General features: G+C 49.2%; 1 protein-coding gene across 1 annotated transcript in view; it reads left to right on the plus strand.

The window, feature by feature from the left end:
- Positions 1–23,392, plus strand: part of GALNT14 (polypeptide N-acetylgalactosaminyltransferase 14) — a 99,192-nt gene that overhangs the window by 52,640 nt on the left and 23,160 nt on the right. The window contains exons 3-6 of the mRNA XM_010577750.1: positions 6,201–6,299; positions 16,233–16,300; positions 18,904–18,969; positions 21,197–21,318. Coding sequence (XP_010576052.1) covers positions 6,201–6,299; positions 16,233–16,300; positions 18,904–18,969; positions 21,197–21,318 — 355 coding nt within the window. The remainder of the gene's footprint in view (positions 1–6,200; positions 6,300–16,232; positions 16,301–18,903; positions 18,970–21,196; positions 21,319–23,392) is intronic.

The following is a 23,392-nucleotide window of genomic DNA, read 5'->3' on the forward strand; positions in this document are numbered from 1 at the left end:
GAGGAGATGCTGACCTATCTTGGGAAGACAAAGTAGGATTTTGAAGGTCTCCCAAAGCTGAGTGACAAAATATTTTGAGGTAACGTGCAGGAAGGATGGCTTGGGGAGAGCCAAGAAGGACTGAGGGTTGTGATGGGAGGTGAATGTCATGAAAAAGGCCACGGACCCCTCTATGTGCTTTGGTCACGCATATACTGAATTGTCCTATCCCACTTACACTGTCATATGAGACTGATGCACTGACTGTAAAGTGAATGGCGCTTCTTGGATTTTCCATCTCTGGAGGGCACGAAGTAATGATTTTTTGAAAGGTACTCTGCAGTCAGACACAAGTCACTGGGCTTAATGCATGGATAACTGAGAAATGTACAGATAACTGGGAAAAATGCCAGAGACCGTATTACTCAGAGGTCAGGTGAGACAGTACATGGTCCTGTCCAGCAGTAAGCTCTATGAACTCATTAGTTTCCATACGAGTTGGCACATACATTGCTATATAGCTCTAAATTGCAACATGTCCAGGGTCCCTATTTTTAGAGTATTTTCACGGAACTCGACTGTAATTTTGCTTCAGCTTGAAGATAGGGTTTAGGCACAATGGTTTCCCACTGGAGGGGGTCTGTGCCACCCTGAAGGTTGTCCTGAGAGGTATGACCAAGGTGCCCACATGTCGTGCCATCCCTGCAGGTGTGCAGAGCCCACGCATGTTCACTACTGGCCGGAGCAAGGCAGCTGGGGCTCTAATCTCTTCCTTCCCCCACCGGTGGCTGTTTGCTTGCCTATGATGGACACCTTCCTTGCTCCCTAGGGCAGTAATTTTTGTTTTCCTCTGAAGGAGTAATTTTTCACACCTGGTTGGTTGTCAAGACTTGCTCCAGTTTCTTCTGGGGTCCTGGAGGGAGGAATTGCAGTGACTACACCAAGGACACCCGGCCGCAACAGTTAGATGAAGCAGCTCAAACCAGAGAGGGCTGAGCTGGTTTTCATGAGAAGAAAGAAAAATGGTAAAAGAAAGCTCTCCTTGTTTTTCTTTCCTGGACTGCCACCCATTTCCAGAAGCGGGCTAGCTCCTGTCCCTTTGGTAAGGTATAGACATGTTTTCAGCATCTCTGGTCTTTCTCCTCCACTTTCCCTGCCCCTCTGTCTCTCCAGCTGGGTGTGGGATGACATCAAGGTCCCCGGGAGGTCGTTGTTGACCGACTGGTGTGTAGCCTGAGCGTATCTGTAGAGGCTTCTCCCAGGCATGGATGACTTGGTCCAGCCCAAGGCCAGGCTGGAGCAGAGGCTTGCTCCAGTCCTGACTGGCTGAGTCCCTTCAGAGGTGTGCACCAGGCTGGCAAGATCTCTTCTTCCAGCATGGGTGTGAGCTGAGAGCTTTGATGTTAGTACTGACTCTTCCTCGAAGTCGCTGTGGAGATGTGTGTAATTTAGTTCACTTTTTCTGTGAGCTAAAAGGACTTTTTATGGTTTTCCACTTTCTCCACCAAGTTCTTCTCTGCTTCTGGTGGAGCGTCCAAGTCTATAACATGCAGCTCCTGGTAGTTGCGCTGTTGTGACATGACTCTTGCACGTGTCCACTCAAGACAGCCACCAAGCTTGGAGAGCTAGTCAGACTCAAGGAAAGTCATCTGAAACCCAAAGTGCTCCTAGGTTTGTCCATCAGTGGTGGTGTGAACCCATACTGTTTCTGATGGCAGGTCCCTGTCCTCTGGGTCAAAGTGAGAGGGAGAGCCCTGCGAGTGCACAGTGTGGAGACAAACCCAAATACTTGTGGTTTAGATGCGTGGTGACGAGACTGCTCTCCCACGTGTTTCCAAGGAGAAGGGAGGAGCCAGGAGGGAGTTGAAAGGTGGTGTAGCTCTGAATGATGCAGCTGGCTGTTCAAAATAAATATGCAGAGAGCGCTTTGGAAGTGGTGAGCTGTGTTAAGGGAGAGTTTGGACTTCATGGAAAACGTTAAAAATTCAAAGCAGAGTTGTTGGCAAGTGATGGCCGTCAAAGCAGAAAAAAGGAATGAACAGAAGGCTGGCACGGGAAGCTGGGGGAGCAGGATGAGGATAATCATCTCTTGAGGGAAGTTAACGAGACACAGGAGAGGGTGAGCCTGAGAGGTGGGTTTCAGAGATGTGGCGCAGCTCTGTGGGTGCATGATGGCAGATGTCAAGGAGCAAACACACTCTGGATGAGCCCAGGGGTGAACCAGGAGGGGCTGAGGAGCAGGGTCCATCTCTGTTCACACCATTTTTTTCTCACCAGGAGCACAACGGTCAAAGCAACCCAAGAAAAAAACTCTTCAGAGTGAGAGACTTTGGAGGCCTGTGAGGAACACTGGAGTGTCCAAAGTTTGGGACTTTGCGGGGGGGCTTTGTGATTCCTGCGAGGAGTGCAGGGCTCCGGCTGTCTGCTCCCTGTCCCCGCAAACGGGTGTGCTGTAATTTATTCCTGAGCTGTTAACGGCATATTGGGAAAACAGAGATGAGATGTGCTGCTCCTTCCACCCTGAAGGATGTACGGCGAGCCACCAGTCCAGGCTGGGATTTTCCAAGGGTGATTCTTAAGGTGTCTGCAGCCAGAATGCCCCTTTCATAACTTTCTGATTCTGAAATTATTTCAAATTTGAACGGGAAATAACCTTAAAAGAGAAAAAGTGAAACTTCCCATCAAATGAAAGTTTGACTTCTGGGTTTGCAGGAGGAAATAATAATTGTTTCTCCAGCTGGATGCTCTCTCTGGGGTGTTTAGGGCAGGCCAGCCTAGCTTCTGTTTTCTTTTGGCCCCCCAGAAGCTGTGAGCTGGTGGGCAGCCCACATTGCAGGCAGTTCAGCCTGGCAGCATCCCTGCTAGCACTTGCTGTGCTCAGATAGCTCCCCAGTCCTGCAGCAAGGTTTCAAAACATGAAACTTTAAATTACTTTAGCCAGTGAATTTCAACACACTGCAAATATAAGCAATGCAGTTATTACTTTTTTTTTAACTTTTTTTTTTTTGGAACAATCTAAAAGAAAAGCAACCTTCAAACTTTCATTGGTTTCCTGAAAATGTTGTGGGTGTTGTTGTTGGGTTTTTTTTCATGTTGGCAATTGGGTGACCTATGAAATACCATAAGCAGCACAAAACGTTTATCCAGTGACAGCCTGAGGTAGCACAGGCAGCTCTTAGCAGGTTTATTTTCATTATTACAGCAATTTTAGGGCTGCATGCTGCAATTTTCACTTGCAGTGAGGTATTAAATTGAAATTACCCCAGATGTAATTGTCACACAAAATAATTCTGGACGTGCTGGATTTAATGCTTTTCCAAGCTGTGGTTTTTATTACCCAAGCAAGTGCCAAAAAAACACTTGTAGTCAACAACTTAAACTGAAATCTGCCTTCTGGGGAGCCAGGATGTTTAGCTGCAGTTACACTGGGGGAGGAAGGGAAAAAAAAAGGGACCAACTGAAGGAAACTTTGGGAGGGCTCCTGAAAGAAGGGTCCAGGTGTAAAATCCTGGGCAAGGGCAGAGTCAGGGCCACATAGGGACCCCGGAGGAGCCCTGGCAGGTGCAGCAGCTCAGCCTAACCCTTTGCAGGCTGATTTTGGGGAGACGAGTCCCACCTGCGGGGCAGCGCTGGTCACAGAGGCGAAGCGAGGCTGGGGGTGCTGCCGGGTCCCTGCCTGCCCCGTAGCAGCAGCGCAGTCATCAGTCCCATCTTTGGGATGCGAGGAGCCTCATTAGACAGAACTCGGGTTGAGTCGCAGAGCCAGTGACCAAGCTCTGGAGGTGCTCGTATATGACATTTCAGTGTTTCCCATATGCACATTGTCTAGTTAGGCTGATCTGGTGCATAGACATCTGGAGTTTTAAAAAGCAAGTTGTTGTCATGCACGAGGAGCCTTCATCACGTCGCTGACAGGCTCAGCCAGCGTGCGTATCCCCAGCACTCCCACTGGTGGGTGATACAGCATGCATCCATTGCAGCTTTATTTATTAGCTCCTTAACTATCGTAATAACATAAGTAAAGTATTGATGACTTTGTCTTTTTCACCCTCTTTCATTTTTTTTTCCAGAAATAGCTTCCCTTGTTTACTCCACTGAACCCCTTCTGATGCCGCGCTGGAAGTGGGTGGAAGAACACGCATCTGGGAACAGTTAGGAGATAATGGTGTATAAATAGCACAGGGAGACATAGTCTGTCCCTGCAGCTCTGCAAAGCAAGCGAGAGCTGAGCCTGAGCGTGGCAAAAAAGACACTGAGCAGCAGCAGCAGCTTCTTTCTCATCGTATCAGGTTGGGAAAGCTCAGCTGGAGTTGGTTACTAGATGATGCAAGGGGCCACAGTGACCCAGATGAGCAGCTCAGGGCATGACCTGGTGCTGTTTAGTAATTCAGAAACCCTCTGTTTTTAGCATCCCTGAGACGTAACTTTGATGAATGAGGGTGTTGTCGCGTGGGGCAATGTTACTGAATTTTCTCCTGCATGCGGAGTAGCTGTGCAACTTTGGCGTCCTTTGAAGATGGACCTAGAATTAGAAATGGTTCAGTGATGAATTTCTGGGGTTGGTGACTATGCTGAAAGAACCAGGTAGTAATGGGAAATCTGCTTTGGCCAAGTTGAGGCAGGATTTGAGAAAGGTTTTGAGTGAAACAATGAGAGAAAGCAGCAACCGATTTAGCGTGAGCTTGCACATATTTTGTCCCGCTCGAGATGTCCTTTTTTCCTTACCTCTGGAATTATTTCACCTGTTGTGCACTCTTTTTTCATTTCATTTAGTTCACTTTGTAAATAATCAGAAATGCAATTTCAAAATGAGAAGATGAAAAATCTCATTAAAAAGAGTATCTCGAGCATTTTGGTATTTCTGAGGTGCAACATGCTGTGCTGATAGCATAAACCAGCAATATCTGGCTACTCTTACTTACTTTCCCCTCTCCATCTCCAACTTAATTTTTCCATCTGTTTTGACTTTGCCTTGCAGATACTGTGGTCCAGAGCTTTGGGGGAGCAAACTGATGGTTTGTTGAAAGAGTGGTTGCTCAGTCCTCTTTCCTGCTTCATTTGAGGATGGTAGTGGCAGCACCTGGGCAGTGACACGAGCAGTTGAGTGGCACGTGGATGGGAAGGGACACGATGGCTGTGGTGGGGAGTTCCTCAGGCTGGGCACGGGGTGCCCTTCTGCCACTGGTGTGTCATCTTATGGCCATCACAGGGACTGACAGGGACCTGGAAAGGGCAGCAGGGATGTAAGAGGTATATCTGGATTTCCTGAGCTAGGAATATGTTGGCGTCGGTCTATAAAAGCCACAGATTTCATCAGCTAAAGGTCAAAGTAATTACAGAGTCTAGGATGTTTCCTCCTGGGAAGGAGGCAGCAGGGGCTGTGGTTGCAGTTGTGGGTTTTCACCTTCTGCAGGGTGGCTTGGAAAGTGTTAAATCCCAATCTTCCCTGTAGTCAGGTTATGCCATTAAGGCAGAATGAATGAGGAAACAATTTAGAAACAGGACTTGGCTTACCTTGCAGCCGGCTAGTGGAAATTGCTGCCTTGTGAGGTGGGAGCGAGGCCGCTCAGAGCTGGAGCTGCAGCAATGCTCTGACCTCTGCCAGGGTGGGTGCGAGAGTCCTTGGGCCCCTGCCTCACTGTAAGAAAGAAAAAAGCCTCACCACAATAACGCAGTACTCCTGGGATGACACCAAAAGCCCCGTGAAGCTCACAAAGCCACTGAGGCAGCATAAGACTTGCAGCTGGCCTTCTGCAAGCACCTCACCTGGGCCTTACCTTTGGCGTGAAGGACTCGTTTCTGATCCCATCATGCTAATGTCAGCGAGGAGTGTCTTTGCTGAAGCTGGCATTGCCCTAACTGGTATCAAAAGGGGGGCCTTTATCTTCCCACTGCCCGTTGGTGGGGGAGGCCAGTAGCACCAGGAGGGTGTGCTGGTTGGGAAGCAATGGTTAGAGAAAAGGGCTGCAAGCTGGGTGCCTCCTTTCTCATCCCTTCCTGTTAATGGCAGTTAAGCTCTTTTTGCTGCTTTAATCCTCACTGACTTACTTGGCAGTTTCTGAACTCCTTCAGAAAGCATTCACACAGCAAAGCTCTTCTTTTTTTTTTTTTTTTAATAGCAGCTGGAGGACCATCTACTGACGGACTCTGCTGCCTGTGTTAATGAATTGAGCTCCCACTTCGAATTCCAGTGCCTGAACGGCCTCTTTCTCCCTCTCCAGGTGTACGACTTTGCATTATCGCCAGGACCTCCCACCAACCAGCGTCATCATCACCTTCCACAATGAGGCCAGGTCGACCCTGCTAAGAACGATTCGGAGGTAAGAGCTCCTGGTTTGCTGGAAATGCTCTTATTTATAAACACTCTTAAAAAAGGATGAGTGGGCTAGAGATTTTCATGGATAAAGGCAGAATCTGTTTGCACTCACTGCAGCAATGGGACTGGACCTACCAACTACAGTCTCAAATGATTACCAGGAGAAATTAGCATGAAAGCTGGTCTCTGAGAAGTAGGTTTTACAGTGGGATGCTCAGGCAAGTAAGTAGCTGTGTTCCCTTTGCAGGGTCTATCACGGCACGCTCTTGGGGGAGCAGCAGAAGATTAGACAGAATCTGGGATAAGAGGCTTTATATCCAGCTGGGTGTCAGTGCTCAGCTGTATTTTGTCCCAGTCCTCTAGGGACAGCTATGATTCTGCAGATGTCTGCTCCAGTACTGCTGTTTGAGCTCCTCCAGTGACCCGCCGAGTGCCAGAAAGGCTTGCTAATTGAGAAGCCCTAATGGTGCACATGCAGACTATATTTTCAAGGATGGTTTCTGTACTCCTCTGGATACACGGTGGAGCGCTCTGGGCATGTGGCCATTCCTTCATTTGTCGGTTTGTTCTTGGCTGTGTTTTGCTGTAGGGGATAGACTAAAGGCTTCATTTTCATTGCAGGTTTTCGAAATCAGCGTTTAACCCCAATGTGTGCCTTGAATCTGCAAGTTCTCTTGTAGGAAGATTTAGTGACCGTTGAGAGGTCTATCTCCAGGTCTCAGCTGGTGGGTTTCTCTGTAGCGAGCTTGGGTGTGCTCAGCTCTGTGCCAGTAATAAGTGTTTTGCAGGTGTGTCTCATGCCTACATAGGGAAGGTTCGTGCCCTGCTGCAAGCCTTCTCAGTTAAACCCCGGCATGCCCAGGGACCCCTTGCCATCATCGGTACTGGTCAGACTGGGATTGCTGGTTGGGGGGAGGCTTCAGCTGTTCCTTGTTCACTGTTATGTCCTCACTGGTGTCTTCTCTGAAAACAGCAGCCTGAGGTGAACATATCCAGTGCCACAAGTGAGTTTGATAGTCCTAAAATTGAATTCCTGCTTTGCTTTATGGTTTCATGCCTGTCATGCTTTAACCCCAGACGGCAACTAAGCACAATGCAGCTGCTCACTCACTCCCACCGACCCAGTGGGATGGGGGAGAAAATGGGGGAAAAAAAAAGTAAAACTCGTGGGTTGAGATAAAGACAGTTTAATACGACAGAAAGGAAGAAAATAATAATAATAATGATGATGATAATAAAATGACAATAATAATAATAAAAGAATTGGAATATACAAAACAAGTGATGCACAGTACAGTTGCTCACCACTCGCTGACCGATGCCCAGTTAGTTCCTGAGCAGCGATCTGCCCCACTGCCTGGTTTATATACTGGGCATGACATCATATGGTATGGAATACCCCTTTGCCAGTTTGGGTCAGCTGCCCTGGCTGTGTCCCCTCCCAACTTCTTGTGCCCCTCCAGCCTTCTTGCTGGCTGGGCATGAGAAGCTGAAAAATCCTTGACTTAGTCTAAACACTACTTAGCAACAACTGAAAACATCAGTGTGTTATCAACATTCTTCTCCTACTAAATCCAAAATATTCCACTATATGAACTACTAGGAAGAAAATTAACTCTATCCCAGCCGAAACCAGGACAATGCCCGATCCCATCTCCTTTGCTTCACATTTAATAATCTGTCACTGCTTTCTCTCTCTAGGGTATGTGGATTTCGCATGTGCATAGCACTGGCACTTGATGCTGTGTACCACTTCCTCGATCCTGGGCCTTCTCTTATATCTTTACAGTGCCTTGCATAGGTTTACCATCCCCCAGAACCCATTGTAACAGAGATGGCAAGGGAAAACCAAGTGCAGTCCTCTAGCCCCTGAGATATAGGATGCTTATAACATGTAAAGTGCAGGGATGGACTTTAATGTCATTTCTCCCCATAACTCAGCACTTGACTGTCCTGGCAGGTATGATCATGAGTGATGTTGTCACATGAGAGATGTTAGACCCATGATACGGCTATTATGCCTGGGTCCTCCATATCTGGTTTCATTAGTGAACTGTTCATTGCAATGATGGCAAGGTTAGAAATACAGGTAGTTTGAATTTTTCCTTCTTCTTCTAGAATATTGTCCTCTGAAGTTTCCGATTTCCCATTATAAAAAGACTTTGTTCCTCTTCTTTTCTTTTCTTGACTTGATTAGTTGGCTTTACTGCCTTTCTTACCTGGTTGCGTGTGACTTCCACCACAGCTTTGTCCCTGTCCACTGCTCCTCCCCGCTCATGTGCCCCAGCAATTCCAGTGCTCGTGTTTTGTCTGTGGGGAGGTTTTCCCCAGCTCTGGGGCCCCTTCTGAGCCCTCTTTCCCGTAGGCTGATCTCCAAATGGTGCCAGAGCCCTGTGGAGCATCTCACTGAGCTGCACCGCAGAGGCAAGCCTGGGCAGTGAGGAACAGAGATGACAGCCTTGGGTCCCCATCTCCCCTGCCTCTCCCTGGGCTGAGATCCTGAGCTCTCCTGAGCTCACTCTCCGTTTTCTGGTCCCCACAGATTGGAGGTGGCCTCCTGGCATCAGGGTTCACTGTTTTCCTCCTGGATGCAGTACTTAGAGGCTTGCTTTGATCCAACTGGCCCTAAGGGTACCAACCCTCGGTCGGAAGTCACACTGGTGACGTGGCTCCTGCTCTGCTCCTCTCCAGCCATGATTGTGCACATATTGCCACCTCCCTGCCTGTTTTTTGACCCAGCTGAGAGCTCATCTGCCTCTTCAGCCTCTGTACGTTAATTTGGTGTGCCTTCTGACTGCTCTGGGGTTTTTTTGCCCTTGCTTGGCAAATGCTTAGTTTAATTAGATCTTCCAGATAACTCCATCCCAAGGTGGCTGTAACAACATGGATCATTTTCCATGGCCACTCAAAACAAACTCTGTTCTCCTGACACTGCTTTGTGCCTTTTGTAGCAGTCTGTGGCCAAGTGTCTCCAAGCGCTTTGAGCATGGTGGTGAGTAAAACGGGCACCTCTTCTACCCTGTTCTCCCCATTACATCTCCATGGTGCGCTCTTGGTATAACCCAGGTGACAGATGGACAGACTGAGGAACAGAGAGGTGATTTGTCTGGGGCTGGTGGAAGATTTTTGGGTTGCAAACCTGGTTTTCTGAGTTCCAGCAAGTTGGGTTTTCCAGCCTCATTGCAGAATGAATGTTCTCACTTAACCACCATGGCAGGAGCAAGAAACAGGGCAAAGGGACATTGCTTGGCTTGTCCAAAGCCATGGGTGGTGGGGCATTGTCCCCCCAAAGGGAGCGCTTCTTACAGGACCCCATGGAAACACGGAGGACTAGCAGAGGGAAATGCTGTTGAAGGCACCCTCTAGCAGGGGAGGAAATCAGCTCTTGCAGAAGGGACCGTGTACATGACAAGCAGGAGGGATTTTGCTATTCCTGCGCTTTTCCTAGATGCTTGAGAGCTTTAATGCTCACCGAGTGCTGAGGCTGAATTGTACTGCAGGCTCAGTGTGTTGCATGTGGCTCTTGGTGAGGCTGTGAGTGCTCTGACCCATGAAGCAGAGGTGCCAACACGTGGCCTCCGCAGCACCCCTTACGCAAGTCATGTTGCGAACATTTGGGACGGTTCGTTTATGAACAATTTGCGTCGTCAGAGCTATTGAGAAAAGCTAGTGGACTGTGTTGAATAATGAATTAATTTAAAAGTTTCATGATCTTTTCTCTGACTGTTTGCCAGCTGGAAGAAAAGGAGGGGGGAAAAGAAAGCTAAATTAATCGAATGCCCAAATCTCTGCAAATGATGTAGTCAGCATTTATAAATGCTTTATGTAACTATGCTTGTGAATATGTACAAGTGTCCAGGTAGCAGGGGTGGGTGCCATGAGAAAGGGAAATAGAAAAGGGGAGAAGAGGCCAGAAAGGAGCAAGTGGTGAACAGCAAAGTAGCTCTCGAGAAATTTTTTTTTTTTTTTTTACTGTGCAGACAGTGAAGAAACTACCATTGGGTTGTTGTTTCAGCCACTTGCTTCTCGAATTACCTTGGGCAACTTTCTTATCCCCCTGCGGTTTGGTTTCATGTTATTTCAAGCTCCAAGGCTCAGTGTATTAAAGATGGTGAGAGTCCCCAGCAGTACAGGGATGGGACCATGTGAGTAAACCCAAGGAGGGAAGGCAGGAGCAAGGGAGAGAATAAGCAATACAGAGGCATTTAAAAAAAAAAAAACCCAAACAATTTCTTTCCTCTCCTTCCATCCTGTGCTAGCCTGGATTTAGGAAGGGAATCCAGCTCATTACCCAGCTAGCTCTAGCTGCCCAGCTCCTCCGGCGGGAGAGCTTAAGGATGTCCCCAAGGCCATAGCAGTCACTGGAGGAGAAGGAGCAGCGTGGCCAGGAAAGATGCACTTCTCATCGCCTGGGGCTGGGCTGGGTGCTGGGATTCTTGACAGCGATGGGTGATAGTGCCTCCCCATCTTGTAACCCTCTGTGGTTAGGGGGATCTACTCCATGGCTTGCTTATGAGAGTATCATCCCTTTTCCTTTGCTGTCCCTCCTCCGCAGGCATCGGCATGCTCACATGCTGAGATGTGGCCACCGCTGGGGGACCAGTTGTGCTTTCAGGGCTTGATGCAGCGTGGCATCCCTTGCCAAGGTCCACGGGGGGGGAAGACTTGGTGCGTGCCCCATCCCTGGGAGCATCCCTGGAAGCGGCAGGGAGAGAAACACTGCCTGCCCTGGAGTCAGAGCTGGGGAAGGCAGAACTGCAGGCAGCCCGGGGTGATGCTCTGCTTTGCTCCCGGACCATCAGAGACCACCATGCTGTGACTTTCTCCAGCAATGCAATTTTAGGAGCTTGATGGCTGGTCAGCGCTGGCGCAGGCTGGGCAGGAGAGAAGTGTAGGAGGCTGTCGTGCCGGCGACCTGCCAGGCAGAGGGTGAGACAGTCCTGTTTACTCTGCTGAGTGGTCTTCATTCATTTATTCTTCAAACTTGCAGCTGGGGAGCTCAGAACAGGACTAAGGAGACTTAATTATTTACCTCTCGCTGACAAACCAAAACACATCCTTTTGCCAAAGTCCTGATGCAAGTGCTGTGAATACCACATCAAATATTTAGATCATTAATTAGTGGGGAGAATATTGTGCTTTTCATTTTCCCATGCTTGTAAGTAAGAGAAGTGAGATTCTGGACAGCCAGCACCTTGCACCTTCCCCTCACGCCACTACCTTGTCTGCATCCAGACGCATCTGAGACAGGGAAACGACAAAGACGCGCACCTCCTTCCATAGGTAGTGGTGACACTGTATGGAGCCTGTGCCATAACTGAAACGAGTCTGATTAAAGAAGCAAAACCAAGCCAGGTGTTGCACAGAAACTGTATAATTAGCACTTTGTGCCAACTATTTTCTAATTTTTTTTTTTCTTCTTTTTGCTTAAACCCTGGACTTTTTTTTTTCTTCTTAATTTGCTAATCATCTCTCACGGTGACTAAGTATACAGCCCTCCATGCGCTTTTACCTTTTGATGTTAACACAAGAGAACTCTTGAATTTCAAAGAGCTTGGTGGGTATTTGAAAGAATAAAATGGGAAAGCTGCAGTGTAATCAAAGCTCATTATGGTTATTCTTGGTGTGATGTCTCTCTTCCTACATAATTAGCTATTTTGGATTATTGAAGCAGTTCATTTTGGTGGGCACTTTATCTCCATGCTTTCGGTCTGATTTTGATAATTGTGACCCTTGGCCCTTTCAACACTTTATTATACCCCCAAAGGTGTATTTTTTCCCCCTAACAAGTCTCAGTGTCTTGCCATGGAGAGAATTAACAGGTTCATGAGTTCCCAAGGATCAATGTCCACAGTCACCTCTCTAAAGCAACTGGTACTCTGGGTGATGACCAAAACCATACTGATCTTCTGTCAGAAGGTCTGAACTCCTCCATGGAAACATTTTCCATGTCTTACATGTCAGGATGACTTTTGCACTGGTATTTATTTAGAGATGAAACTGTTGGATCCAGTGCTTACCTCTGGGTAGGTGGAAAAGGATCCCAGCAAATTGTTGAGGAGGACAGAAGAGGGACCTTACGGTGAAAATTTAAGGTGAAATTCTCCATGGCTACATCTGCATAATGTCTGCTAAATCCATTGAAACAAAGAAATTTTGAGTATTAACTTTTCAAGATAATTCAGCAGCGAATCTGGTCTTAATGGGTTGAGTAAGCGTAAGCACTTTCTGGACTAGAGGCATGAGTTTTCATTTCAGTGGTAATGAGTCTTTTGGCCATTTAAGGGAGAAAGTGTTGTCATCTCTGGCTCAACAGAACTTGAAAGCTGGTTTGATTTGTTAAAATATGTCCATCACTGCAGTATATCTACTTACATTTGATTTCAGGGAAAAAAAATCTATAAATACCAGAGGTACTTCAAAGCACTATAATATTAATTGTCTTCTGATTTTACCCATATAAAAGGTAAAAAAAAAAACCATGCACACACATAAAGAAAAGAAAGTATTAAAAAAAAAATCAAAGCTGAGCAAAGGCACAAGTAATAGGAAAGCTGGCTTTGAATTTTTAAAAGTGCTTTTATGTCTATCTGAAAAAAACAAACCTGTAATGTCGAAAACGTGCAGGATTCAGTGCCTTTGTTTCCCGTGCTCCCCAAGGAGCGCCGCAGGAGGGGTGTTTATAATCTCCCGTGTCTCCAGTGGCATGGGTGCATTACCGTGTGATTAATAGAGCACAGGTAGGAAATGCGTTGGAGACGTGAATTTGGCTTTGCTGAAAAGCCAGCGTACTTGCCCTCGGCTGCGTTGGGAAGTGGGCTGCGGTCACGGCGTTGCAGCCTTGGCTGTGGATCTCTTTGTGCCTGCATCAAGTGGCCCTTAGTGGCAATTTGGGGGCTTGCAGGTGTCTGTGCACAGACTTGCAAGGGCAGTAATGAGCTCAAAGCCCGCTGAAATCAGTGGACATCAGGGTCCTTAGAGCCACAGTAGACCCAGCCTTTGGACCACCCTCACCAGGGCTTTGTTCACGTGGAGTCTGGGAAAGTGTGGCACGGTGAGGGAGTCCCACAAGGGAATTGATGGGAGAGGGCTGCGATGGTGTGGGCTGAGGCTGCTCGCAGTGCCGGGGGATGCTGCGTCACTCACGGTGGTGTCTGTCATTAACCCCATGGAAGGATGATGGTTCATGGAGCCAGAGCGGTCCTTGGAGACATCCTTCCCTTGTCAGTCAGCATGCTGACTTTTCCCCCTTGCTCTGGTCAACCCTCTGCATCCCACAGATGGACGTCGTTGGCGTTCAGGGGACATCATCCCTGATTTTACGGGGTGGCAAGCTGAGGCACAGAGTTGGCAGCAAATTGCTTGACCTGGGAATGGCGGGAGCCTGCAGCTGAGCAGAGACTGGGCTGCACATCGCTCCAGCCCAGCGCCTTGAAAACGGTCCATGCTGGATTTTCTTCCATAAGAGGTGCCCTGGGAGGAATTCCCCTAAGGCACTGAGTACCGCTATGAGCCCAGGTCTGAGTCTACAGCCCAGGGCAGTGGTTTTGGTTGAGTTATTCTTGCTGGTACCAGCGAAAGTAGAATTAGCCCCATTGCGACCACCTTCCTGTAGAGTTAAGCCCCGCATTGCACCTCCAGCGGCCGAATCTATAGGGGAGACTGGGCAGAGGCAGGCTTTGAATATTCAAGTTGCCCGCTGCCTCCCCACCTCCCGCTCTTGGAGAGTTATTTATTTATTTTGCTGGCTTTTTTACAAGTCTGCTTCTTTCCTGCAGGTTTCACCAGCTTAGGTTTCCAGGCAATCAGCACTTGTTAAATATTCCACTGAGCATGATATTGCTCTCCTGTCTCTCTGTACTGGCGCTCAGCTGCGGTAATTTGCTGAACTCAGCTCTCGCATATGGGGATTTTTTAAAAATAACAAACCTATTAATAATAATAATTAAAAAACACTTGACAGGTGGGAACAGCACATCTAAATTGTTCTGTGTGCCCCAGTGGGAGGAGGGGCATTCAGCTACTTTTTCTAATATTTTGTGCAAGCTGTGGGTGTTGGTGAGGCGGTGCTGTCTAAACCTGCTTGGTGCAAGCCTTAGTGATGCCAGGGTGGCCACAGCTTAGGGGACAGAGGCTTTTTCTTCCTCCCCACCCCGGGAGGCTTTCTTTTCCTGCCCACCCCTTATCACGCAAGGCATCTGAAGCAGGGGGAGAATCATGGCTTTTGCCAAGATCCTGAAACTGGAGGAGGCAGGGATTGTGTTTCCAGGGAGTGTAGTTCTTGGAAGTGATTTTTGAGGAGCTCCACAAGGGAGGTGCCAGCCTTACCCACTCTGGTCTGAGATAAACCCCCCTGTTTTTCAGGATTTCTGTTGGGGGGACAAAACCCAACCAAACAAACCGTGGAGGGAGGATCCATTTCAAGCATCTGCCTTAAGATGTCCTGTTGTCCTTCCAAAAAAATCCAGCTCAACTCTTTCTCTCTGGAGGGTTGTAATTCCAGCACCTGGTGGGGTGGGGGTACACCAGCGCAGGCAGCAAGCACCTGGCAATAGGCATGGATACTCCAAGCTGTCCTGGGTGGGTGGGCTTGTGGTTTCTCAACAAGAAGGTTTCATCAGAGAAATGCAGCCCTTTGGCTGAATGTCCTCAGATATCCAGGGGTGAGACCCCTCGGGGTTCCTGCCAGCTGGGCTGGTGGCTCCCGAGCACCCAAGTGCCCTGGGGATCCTGCCCTTCAGAGCCCTCTTGGCTGGGGTCTGGGCTGGGGAGGTAGTTTTCCAGACTTCCAGGCTTTTTGCCGGAGCTTTGGAAGCCTGAGACTGGGGAAATCTGTCAATAAGGGTCTGGAGGTATCAGGGGCTTCAAGGTTTTTAGCCTGTGGGGTGTCTGCCCTCTTATGCCAGTGGCAGGTTTGAAGGTTTTGTCTAACCCAGACCAGAAGGCAGACTCAGGTGTGAAATTTGGCGTGGGGGGGATTTTAAATTCTGTGTGAAAAAGGAACCACACTGAGGATGAAGGCAAAGAAGTTTAAAAGCTGGAAAAGCCTGTACAACCCAACTGGCGTTATCAAAGGCCAAGTCAAGCGATTAGGAGATTTTTGGGATGCCCTGGGGTTTTTGCTTCAAGAAGTCAGCCTTGACCCTCTGCTGGGGCCGGATTTTAAACACTTGTAATTCTGCTGACCTCTGCACCGTGCGAGAAAGGGGAAGAACAGGTCTAGATTTTTAAATAATAATAATAAAAATAGTAATAATAATACCACCCTTCGTGGCATAATTAAGGGAAGATTGCAGCTTTCAGCCACGTTTCAGTGTCTGTCCACCTGGAGGGAGCTGTGAACCACATCCTCCAGCCTCTCTCTTTCATTAAATAGGTGCGCTCCAACCCTGCTCTTATCCTCTCGGCAGTCTCTAAAACACAGTCAGCCCACAGATAAAACCAGGAGTTGTCCTGTCATGGCTGTGAGGTCTGTAAAGATGGGTTTGAGCTGGGTAATTTTCTCTGTGTTGGCCCTGCTGTCGGTGGACACTATATCATTAGCCCCAGGAGAGGTGGTGGGGTGACAGCAGCTTTGCTGTAAGCCCCGTTAGGAAACTTGGTGCGACGTGCATATTGCTGAAAAGCCGGTTTTCTTGTTTCCCCTGGCTTTACATGGTGCTCTGCTTTTGCTCACAAAGGTGGTAAGGGTGAATCTCAGCTTTTTCCCAGGAATACCAGGTGCTCAACTCTTAGATCAGGCTACGGGAAGCTGATAGCTGGGCACTGTAGGTTACTGGGGGGTGGTTTCTGGGTCTTATCTAGTATATTCTTTCTGGAAATCCAAGACTGGTCTTCTGTGCTTTGGCAGGGATCAGTTCCTAGGCTTTCGCGCTCCATTTGCTGAGTTGTTGAGTTGGTCAAGCACTGTCATGGATTTTCTCTCTTCATTCTTTAGCGTGCTGAACCGCACCCCAGTGCACCTCGTCCATGAAATCATACTAGTGGATGACTTCAGTGATGATCGTAAGTGACCCTTTCTATGTTAAAAGCGAGGGGCCAAACTGAAAGAGAGTGTGAGAGACTGGGATTTACGCAGAGAGGGGGAAAGAGTTTGTCAAAGCGGAAGGAAATTTAAAGCTCCGTAGGTGTAGAGAGCAAACCCCACTGTGCCAGGTTTGCATCGCCGCGTGAAGAGTTCAAATTCCAAATGATCAAACCTCTTCTCATGAATATAATACAAGAAAAGCGCATGGCAAATAGTTTTTATGCCCAGTAGACATGAATCCAATCCTTACCCGGTTGTATTCTGCCGCAGCTATGGTGTGTTTAATCTGGCTTTCAGCTGCAGCCAGGAGCAATTCTGGGTTGACACCACTGGAATTGCACAGGATAATGATAGTCTGACCCTCCTGATGTATGCACATGTTCTGCATACGTTTATGTAGGTGGCCAGCAACTCTTGATTGATTTTTTTTTTTTTTAACCCTCTTTTTCACCCATGTAAAGAGGCTTTCCTGCATGGGTTGCCCATTTCTGAGATGCACCATAAATAGCACTGTACACCACAGACAGCCCACCTCCTCCTGCCATTCTCTCCCAGTAAACAGCGTGACTCGAGTGAAATCAATAGGTCCGATCTCTAGCAGAAGTCGGGAGCTGAAACCCCAGGGGCTTCCAGGGAACCACCCCAGCTAAAGACCTTGCCTGGTGAGATGGGTGAGTGGAAGATTCAGGTGCTGAGACTAAGTGCTCGAAAAAACTGTCTCAGGCATAAAAAGGATGATAAAATACACCTAGACTGAGCTGTCCATGGCACTTGCATTTCAAGGAGCTGCAAGATGTAGCCACTTACTAGGAAATGTGAAAACTAAGCCAGAGAGGTTAAAAAAAAAGGATCTATGCTTTGCTCTTGGATATTATAAATAGGCACTGCCTCAGAGAGCATTAGGGACAGATTTCACATGAGACCCACTTCTCGGCATCGACACCTCCCTGGGGAGTTGCTGAAGCCGGGGGAAGGGGTTGCAGTGATTACGGTGAGCTTTGGAGCGACTCCAGTGCATGGGGGGCCAGGCTGGGCAAGCCTGAGGACTGGCAGAACGGCTGCAATGGAGAAAAGGAGCAGGCGCAAGGACTCGAGCTGCCCCGGCGTACAGCAGAGCAGGCTTTTTGAAGGGGGGAGGAAGTAAATGCCAGTTATTTGGCTAAATAGACAAAGCGCTTGCCTTCCTGAAAGGAGAAAGGTTTGTAGAAATGCAGTTTCCCTGCCACAGCACACCTGATGGCGTGAGCCTTGGAGAAGGAGCAGGGCTGGGTTTAAGCTCCTCTCGTTCCTGGGGCACCGGGGGAAGCCTCTTTCCCACCTAACTTAGAGCGGCCCCTCGGCTACTCGAAATCAGTGCTTCTCAGCTGTCTTACATCTCCTTTCCTGTGATAATTTGAGCCTGCTGGCATCTAGTCTGCATGCATTTACATAAAATACATCTATTTGCATAATACGCTGTATACACACGGTCAGTTTTTTCCCTGCAACCCACCCCAAGCAATTGGTGCTTTTATCTCATGCCTAGTTGTGTCTCATTTCTCACCTCTCTCTGTCCGTTGACCTTTTATTCACTGGGATGCAGTTGTTCTGCACGTGGGTTCCCGCACTTCCCAGCAAATCTCCATCGTAGGTCTGTAGCCAACCCCTGCCACCTCTGCCCCCCTCGTATGCGCAGAGCAACACAGCCCTGTACCCCAGTTGTTAGGGATACTGGTACAGTGATGTCTCTCGTCAACAAAGATTTCTGGAGGGGATGAAAGCACTGAGAGGTCCACGCGGGCTCATGGGGTGGGTGCCAGGGATGGGGCACATGCACGTGTGTTTACAGTGCCGAGGAAGAAGAGGCAGAGAAGTGGTGAGAGGTATGAAGGGGTTGCGGAGGTCACGGCGTGGGTGTGCGGAGGTAGAGGGGACTGTGATGGGTGCAGATGCCTGCAGAGCCAGCTCTTGCTGGGAGAAATCTGGGTGAGGAGGGATGCTGGGGCTGCAGGCAGCACCGGGGCGAAAGCAATGGCAGCAACTGCATGTGGGATTGCAGGAGCTCCCTAGCTCAGGTGTGGGTGGCTGTGGGAGCTCTCTGCCCCGTGGAGCTGCTGCCCCAGGTATGAGGAGCCCTTGGATGCTCCATAGGACTCTCTTTGACCATCATTTTCTCCTTGCTGAGGGCTTGCGGGCCCCCTCAGGAGGCTCCTGCCCCTCCACACAGACATGCATCAAACAGCTTTTGTGTTGCTTTGCAGCTACCAAAAATAGTCATTTGCATTAATGTGCAAAAACTCCGACTCTGTCCCCAACCACGGCTCTTCTACACTGACTTTCCAGTGTAATTCAGCTGTTCTTGGTGTAAATCTGCTGGGTTTACAGTGGTTTTATGAAAACTGCTGCTCTGCCAGTCCTGATTTACACTGCATGAGCTGAGGGGTAAGACTGTTGTGCCCCAGCAGAGCAATCGCCCTAACAAGCCATCAGCCAGTCCAGGACGGGGTCCTCTCCCTGCTCCCAATCTCCCCTAGGACCATTTCTGCTGCCAGAGCCACCACGAGGGCTGAGGGTGACATGTCATCCCTTTGTGTTTCCCAAGCTGATGACTGCCGCTTGTTGGGCAAGCTCCCCAAGGTGAAGTGCTTGCGGAATGGACGGCGAGAAGGTAAGAGCTGCCTGCCCAAAACCCAGGTGGGAAACCCAGATTTGGGGAGGTGTGAGAGTGATGGAGCAGGGGGGGACCTCCATGGAGTGGGCGACAAGGGAGGTCAGTGGCTCCTGGGGATGGGGGGCCCTGATAAAAGGAGATGTGATAAAGGGCTGGGATTTGAAATAGATCCCCCCCTCTCTTGCTGAAAAAGATGGGACTATTAAGATATCCAATGAGGCTCAGCTGTAGCTTATTAACCAGAAAATTAGAACAGGCAAAACAAAGCCCCGGGTCTTATTTTTAAAGATGTTTGCTCTAATGAAAGAGAGGAGATCTGCTTCTGTGGGATTTTTTTTTTTTTAATAATTAATTATATTTGAAAGATTAAGAAGGACTATATGGAGGAAGAATGTATGTCCTACTGGGCTGCGGCTGGCAACCTTTTGAGACATTTTCCAGCTCCCTATAGTCTGAATGGGTGTTTTCAAGTCCTGCTTTGCAGTAGTAGGAAAACAAAAAACAATGAAGTTCTTTCATGCTGAAAATCGAAGGCGTGAGTCCAGGTGTGTGTCAGGTTGTGGTGATGGAGGAGTGGAGAGGGTTTGTCTGTGGATTCTTTCTGCAGAAGGTTTCAGATCTGCAGGTCTGGTCTCAAGGTGGCATTACCTCCCCATGGGTGTAAGAGTTATACCTGCTTTGGCAGGAGGGTAGGGGAGGTCTCCATGGACATGCACCTCCTTCTCACCTTTCTCTCCTGTGTTATGGGGGTACATATGTGCTCACCCCCAGCACTGGATGGTGCTCTATAAAGCCATTAGGATTTGGGTACTGTTGTGGTTTAACCCCAGTCAGCAACTAAGCACCATGCACCCGCTCACTCAACATTCTTCTCATACCTAACTCAAAAACATAGCACTGTACCAGCTACTAGGAAGACAATTAACTCTATCCCAGCTGAAACCAGGACGGGTACCCAGCCTGGAGGGCTTACCTAACTTAAATACATCACTGAAGCTGTATCCTTCAGGACCTGCCAGGATCTGGGGAGGGCTGGGGTTGGTACAGCAGACTGTGCCTACCCGCAAGATCGTAGAAGTTGCAGAGAGAGATACAGGAACAACCTAGGTTGCAGGAGGTGACCTTGGCAAACATTGGATTGCTCCAGGCTTTGTTCTCCTGTCCTTCTCCTTCCTCCTCAGAGGCTGTTCCTTGACCCCTTTCCTTGAGGAAATTTTAATATAAAAGTCAGTGACCTCCTTCTGCATGGACCTGATGCGTGGCTGCTCCCTGAAACCCTTCTCTCTCTTTTTATCCGCTCCTATCTCCCTTTGTATTACCATTGTTTCTCCTTCATCAAGAAGCTCTGCTCCCCTTGAGCAACTTGTGTGTCCTCTTGTTTGCCAGCGGACCATCTACTTTCTTACGTTGCACTTCACTTGAGCATTGGCTGCAGGCAGGAGGAGTGTTGGAAAGCCAGTTGACTCCTGCATAAATAGGAACAGAGCATCTTCAAGAGCAGTGATCTTGCCAAAGAGTCTAGTGTGAAATCCGTGTGTGCAGCTGTTTTCCATGGCTTCCCTCTTTGTTCATTTTTCTCTCTCACAAACGCACACAGCGATCCGTCTCCAGCTCCGAAGGGCTCTAAATTCACCATCAACGCCCTGATGAGCCAAGCAGGCTCTTAGCACCTTGAGAGCCGACCCTCTTTACTTGGTGGAAAATGTGTTCCCATTAAGCTGCAGATCAGCAGTGCTCCCAGGGTAGGAGAGAGATCTGGGGGTCACTGGGACACGGAAAGGGGCACAGCAGGGAAGAGTCAGCAGTCTAAGAAAAGCCTAATTCTGGCATAAAGTGATCCCACCCTCAACTCCCCTGGCCCATTCCCCACTGACTTACATCTATGTTGGATTTATTACTTGCAGGGGATTATGAAAGCATTTTGAGTCGTGTTTTGCCCCGGAAGGTGACAGTAGAAATAATTGCACAAATTAAGGATTGGCATAAATGCCATAAGTCATTAATCTTGGTGGAGCCGTTTATTTGCTTTGGTGACCTTGGGAAATGGTTGACATGCCTTGCAGCGCCGGGAAGGAGGCAATGAACCCGAACCATGTTTTATCCAAGTGGGATTTAGATGGGTCACAACCCAGGAGACGCACAAGTGCAAGAGACCGTGCTGGAGGAGCCTGGGGACATTGCCCATCCATCTGGGCAGCAGCTGACATGGTGTGTCCCTGAACAGGTCTGATCCGGTCCCGAATCCGAGGGGCAGATGTGGCACAAGCGGGAGTCCTGACCTTCCTCGACAGTCACTGCGAGGTGAATAAGGACTGGCTGCTCCCTCTGCTGCAGAGGATCAAAGAGGTGAGTGCTCCTGAGAGACCAGGGCTGCCCTCAGGGGATGCGTCGCTGATGTCCACCTCCTCTCCCCTCTTAATGGGCATGACCACCCAACTGTAGCCAACTGCATGCAGGCATCCGAGGAAGAAAGCGATGAGCTTCTGGGGTGCAAAGTGGCCTTCGCTGGTCTTCCTCTACCCAGCAGCCAGGTGGGGTTGTCTCCGTGACTGGGAGAGCCTGTGGGTGCCTCCGGGGGCCGTGGGGCTCTAACTGGCAAGCACAAGTTGAGTGGTGAAAGGGGAATACGTGGGCAGTGCTCCAGCGGAGTTTTTAATTAGGCTCATGTAAAATGCTCAGTGCTGATGATTTAAGGGAGTGACGGCTCCTAGAATAGGGGCCGAATTTAATTTCATGCAAATTAAGCACTAATAAATTGATTTAATAGGATTTAAATTCTGCTGATTTCAGAGCAGACAATGACATTCGCCTTTCGCCGGCGGCGACATTCTCGCCAGACGTGCGCACGGAGGCTCCCGGCGCCTTGTCACTGGAGTCAGAGGGGGCTCTGTGCTGGTGACCTGCTGGCACGGCGCAGGGGATGACGCCTTCGGCTCCAGCGCGGACGCACGGTCCTTGGTCCTTTCCCTCCGCTGTGCCTCTTTCCTCCACCCTTGCTACACCTCTGGCTCCTGATTGCTAGTATTTATTACTCGGTAATTTTAAAACTACTGAATTATGTTGAAATAATATTATGTTGAGATGGGCAGCTGAGGAGCAAGGGGAAGCCGAGGCGGTGGGTTACGGAGAAACCCGCTCGGCTGGTGTTCACGGTGCCCCTCGTCCAAGGCGTCCTGCTTTTCACACCTCTATAGGTGATAGCCCTGCTGGCTGGGCTATACATCCCCTGTGTGCAGCAGCGATGGGACAGGGGGAAGGGGGGCACAGCACCAGGTCAGGTCCTGCCAGAGCGGGCGAGGGCGGTCGGTGCCGCCGGTGCTCGAAGCGCAGCCAGCGCTGGAGAGGTCCCAGCCTCGGTTTGCAGGCTGGGCCGCCGCAGTGCTGCTGATAAATGGTAATATAATGAAAATGGCCTTTTCATATTATCGATCGCAGCTCTGGTGGAATTATGAGAACACCTGCTATAATACCCCACTCGGGCCTCGTAGCCGGCCTGCCCCAGGGTGGGATTCACCACTAAACTTTACTGCATCGGTTTGTTCCTTTGAGCTTTTTTAAGGCAAGCATTCCTCGTTCTCTGCCAAAGCCCTGCTGTGTTTTGGTGAGGAGTATCCAGAGCGATTGCCTCTTTCCCAGGCAGAGCTTTTGAAGTGTTTTGGCAGGAGAAGGGCAGCAGTGGTGGCAGAAAGGGGACAGGCAGAGCTGCTTTCCCGTGCAGCTCCAGGACTGTGCCCCGCGTTCGGCACCCGTGGGGTGGGTGAACGTGGATGCCACGTGCGGCATCACCGTAGGAGTTTCACTGCATCGTGGTCTGAATATAGCATCAAATGCACACGTCACCTCCGTGAAGTTCTTTTTATTTGTTCTTCTGGGTTAAATCTTTCTCTGGCTGGAAGTAAGGCAGTTTGTAAGCTTGCACTGCTGCTCCTGCTGCTCTTACCCTGCCCCGTGTCTTGCAGGCCAGGCACAAAGGGAGACTTCGTATGAAGAGTGTTGAGGGACTTGCAAAGCAAGTGGCGTCCCACTTGCTTGCTTTTTAACTGCTCGCAAAAGCTGCAGGATAAGGGCAGAGAGTCCTCAGTTTCCTTCTTCCCAGGCCCACTGTACCCATCCTTTCCATCAGGGTTAAAATATTGATCAATGAAGTGTATGAAATGTTACTGCTGCCACCTTCAGGCTGTGCTAAAGAGATGGCTTCCCTGTCCCACTGCTGCGGTGAAGATTAGCCACTTAGAGCATTTTCTTACCGTGTTACTCCTAGGAACAGTCTGCTTTGAGCTAATGTGATTTAAGTTTCAAGCAAAGGAGAGCGGTGATTGCCTCGAAGCACACCCGGCACTTTCGCCACCACCAGCCACCTCGCGCGTCGCTTCTCTTTTATTTTCTCAGCCAGAACAGCTATTCCTGCAGCCTTCCGTGG

The sequence above is a fragment of the Haliaeetus leucocephalus genome, unplaced genomic scaffold (genome assembly GCF_000737465.1).
Source record: "Haliaeetus leucocephalus isolate CR32 unplaced genomic scaffold, Haliaeetus_leucocephalus-4.0 Scaffold577, whole genome shotgun sequence".
Taxonomy (NCBI): Eukaryota; Metazoa; Chordata; class Aves; order Accipitriformes; family Accipitridae; genus Haliaeetus; species Haliaeetus leucocephalus.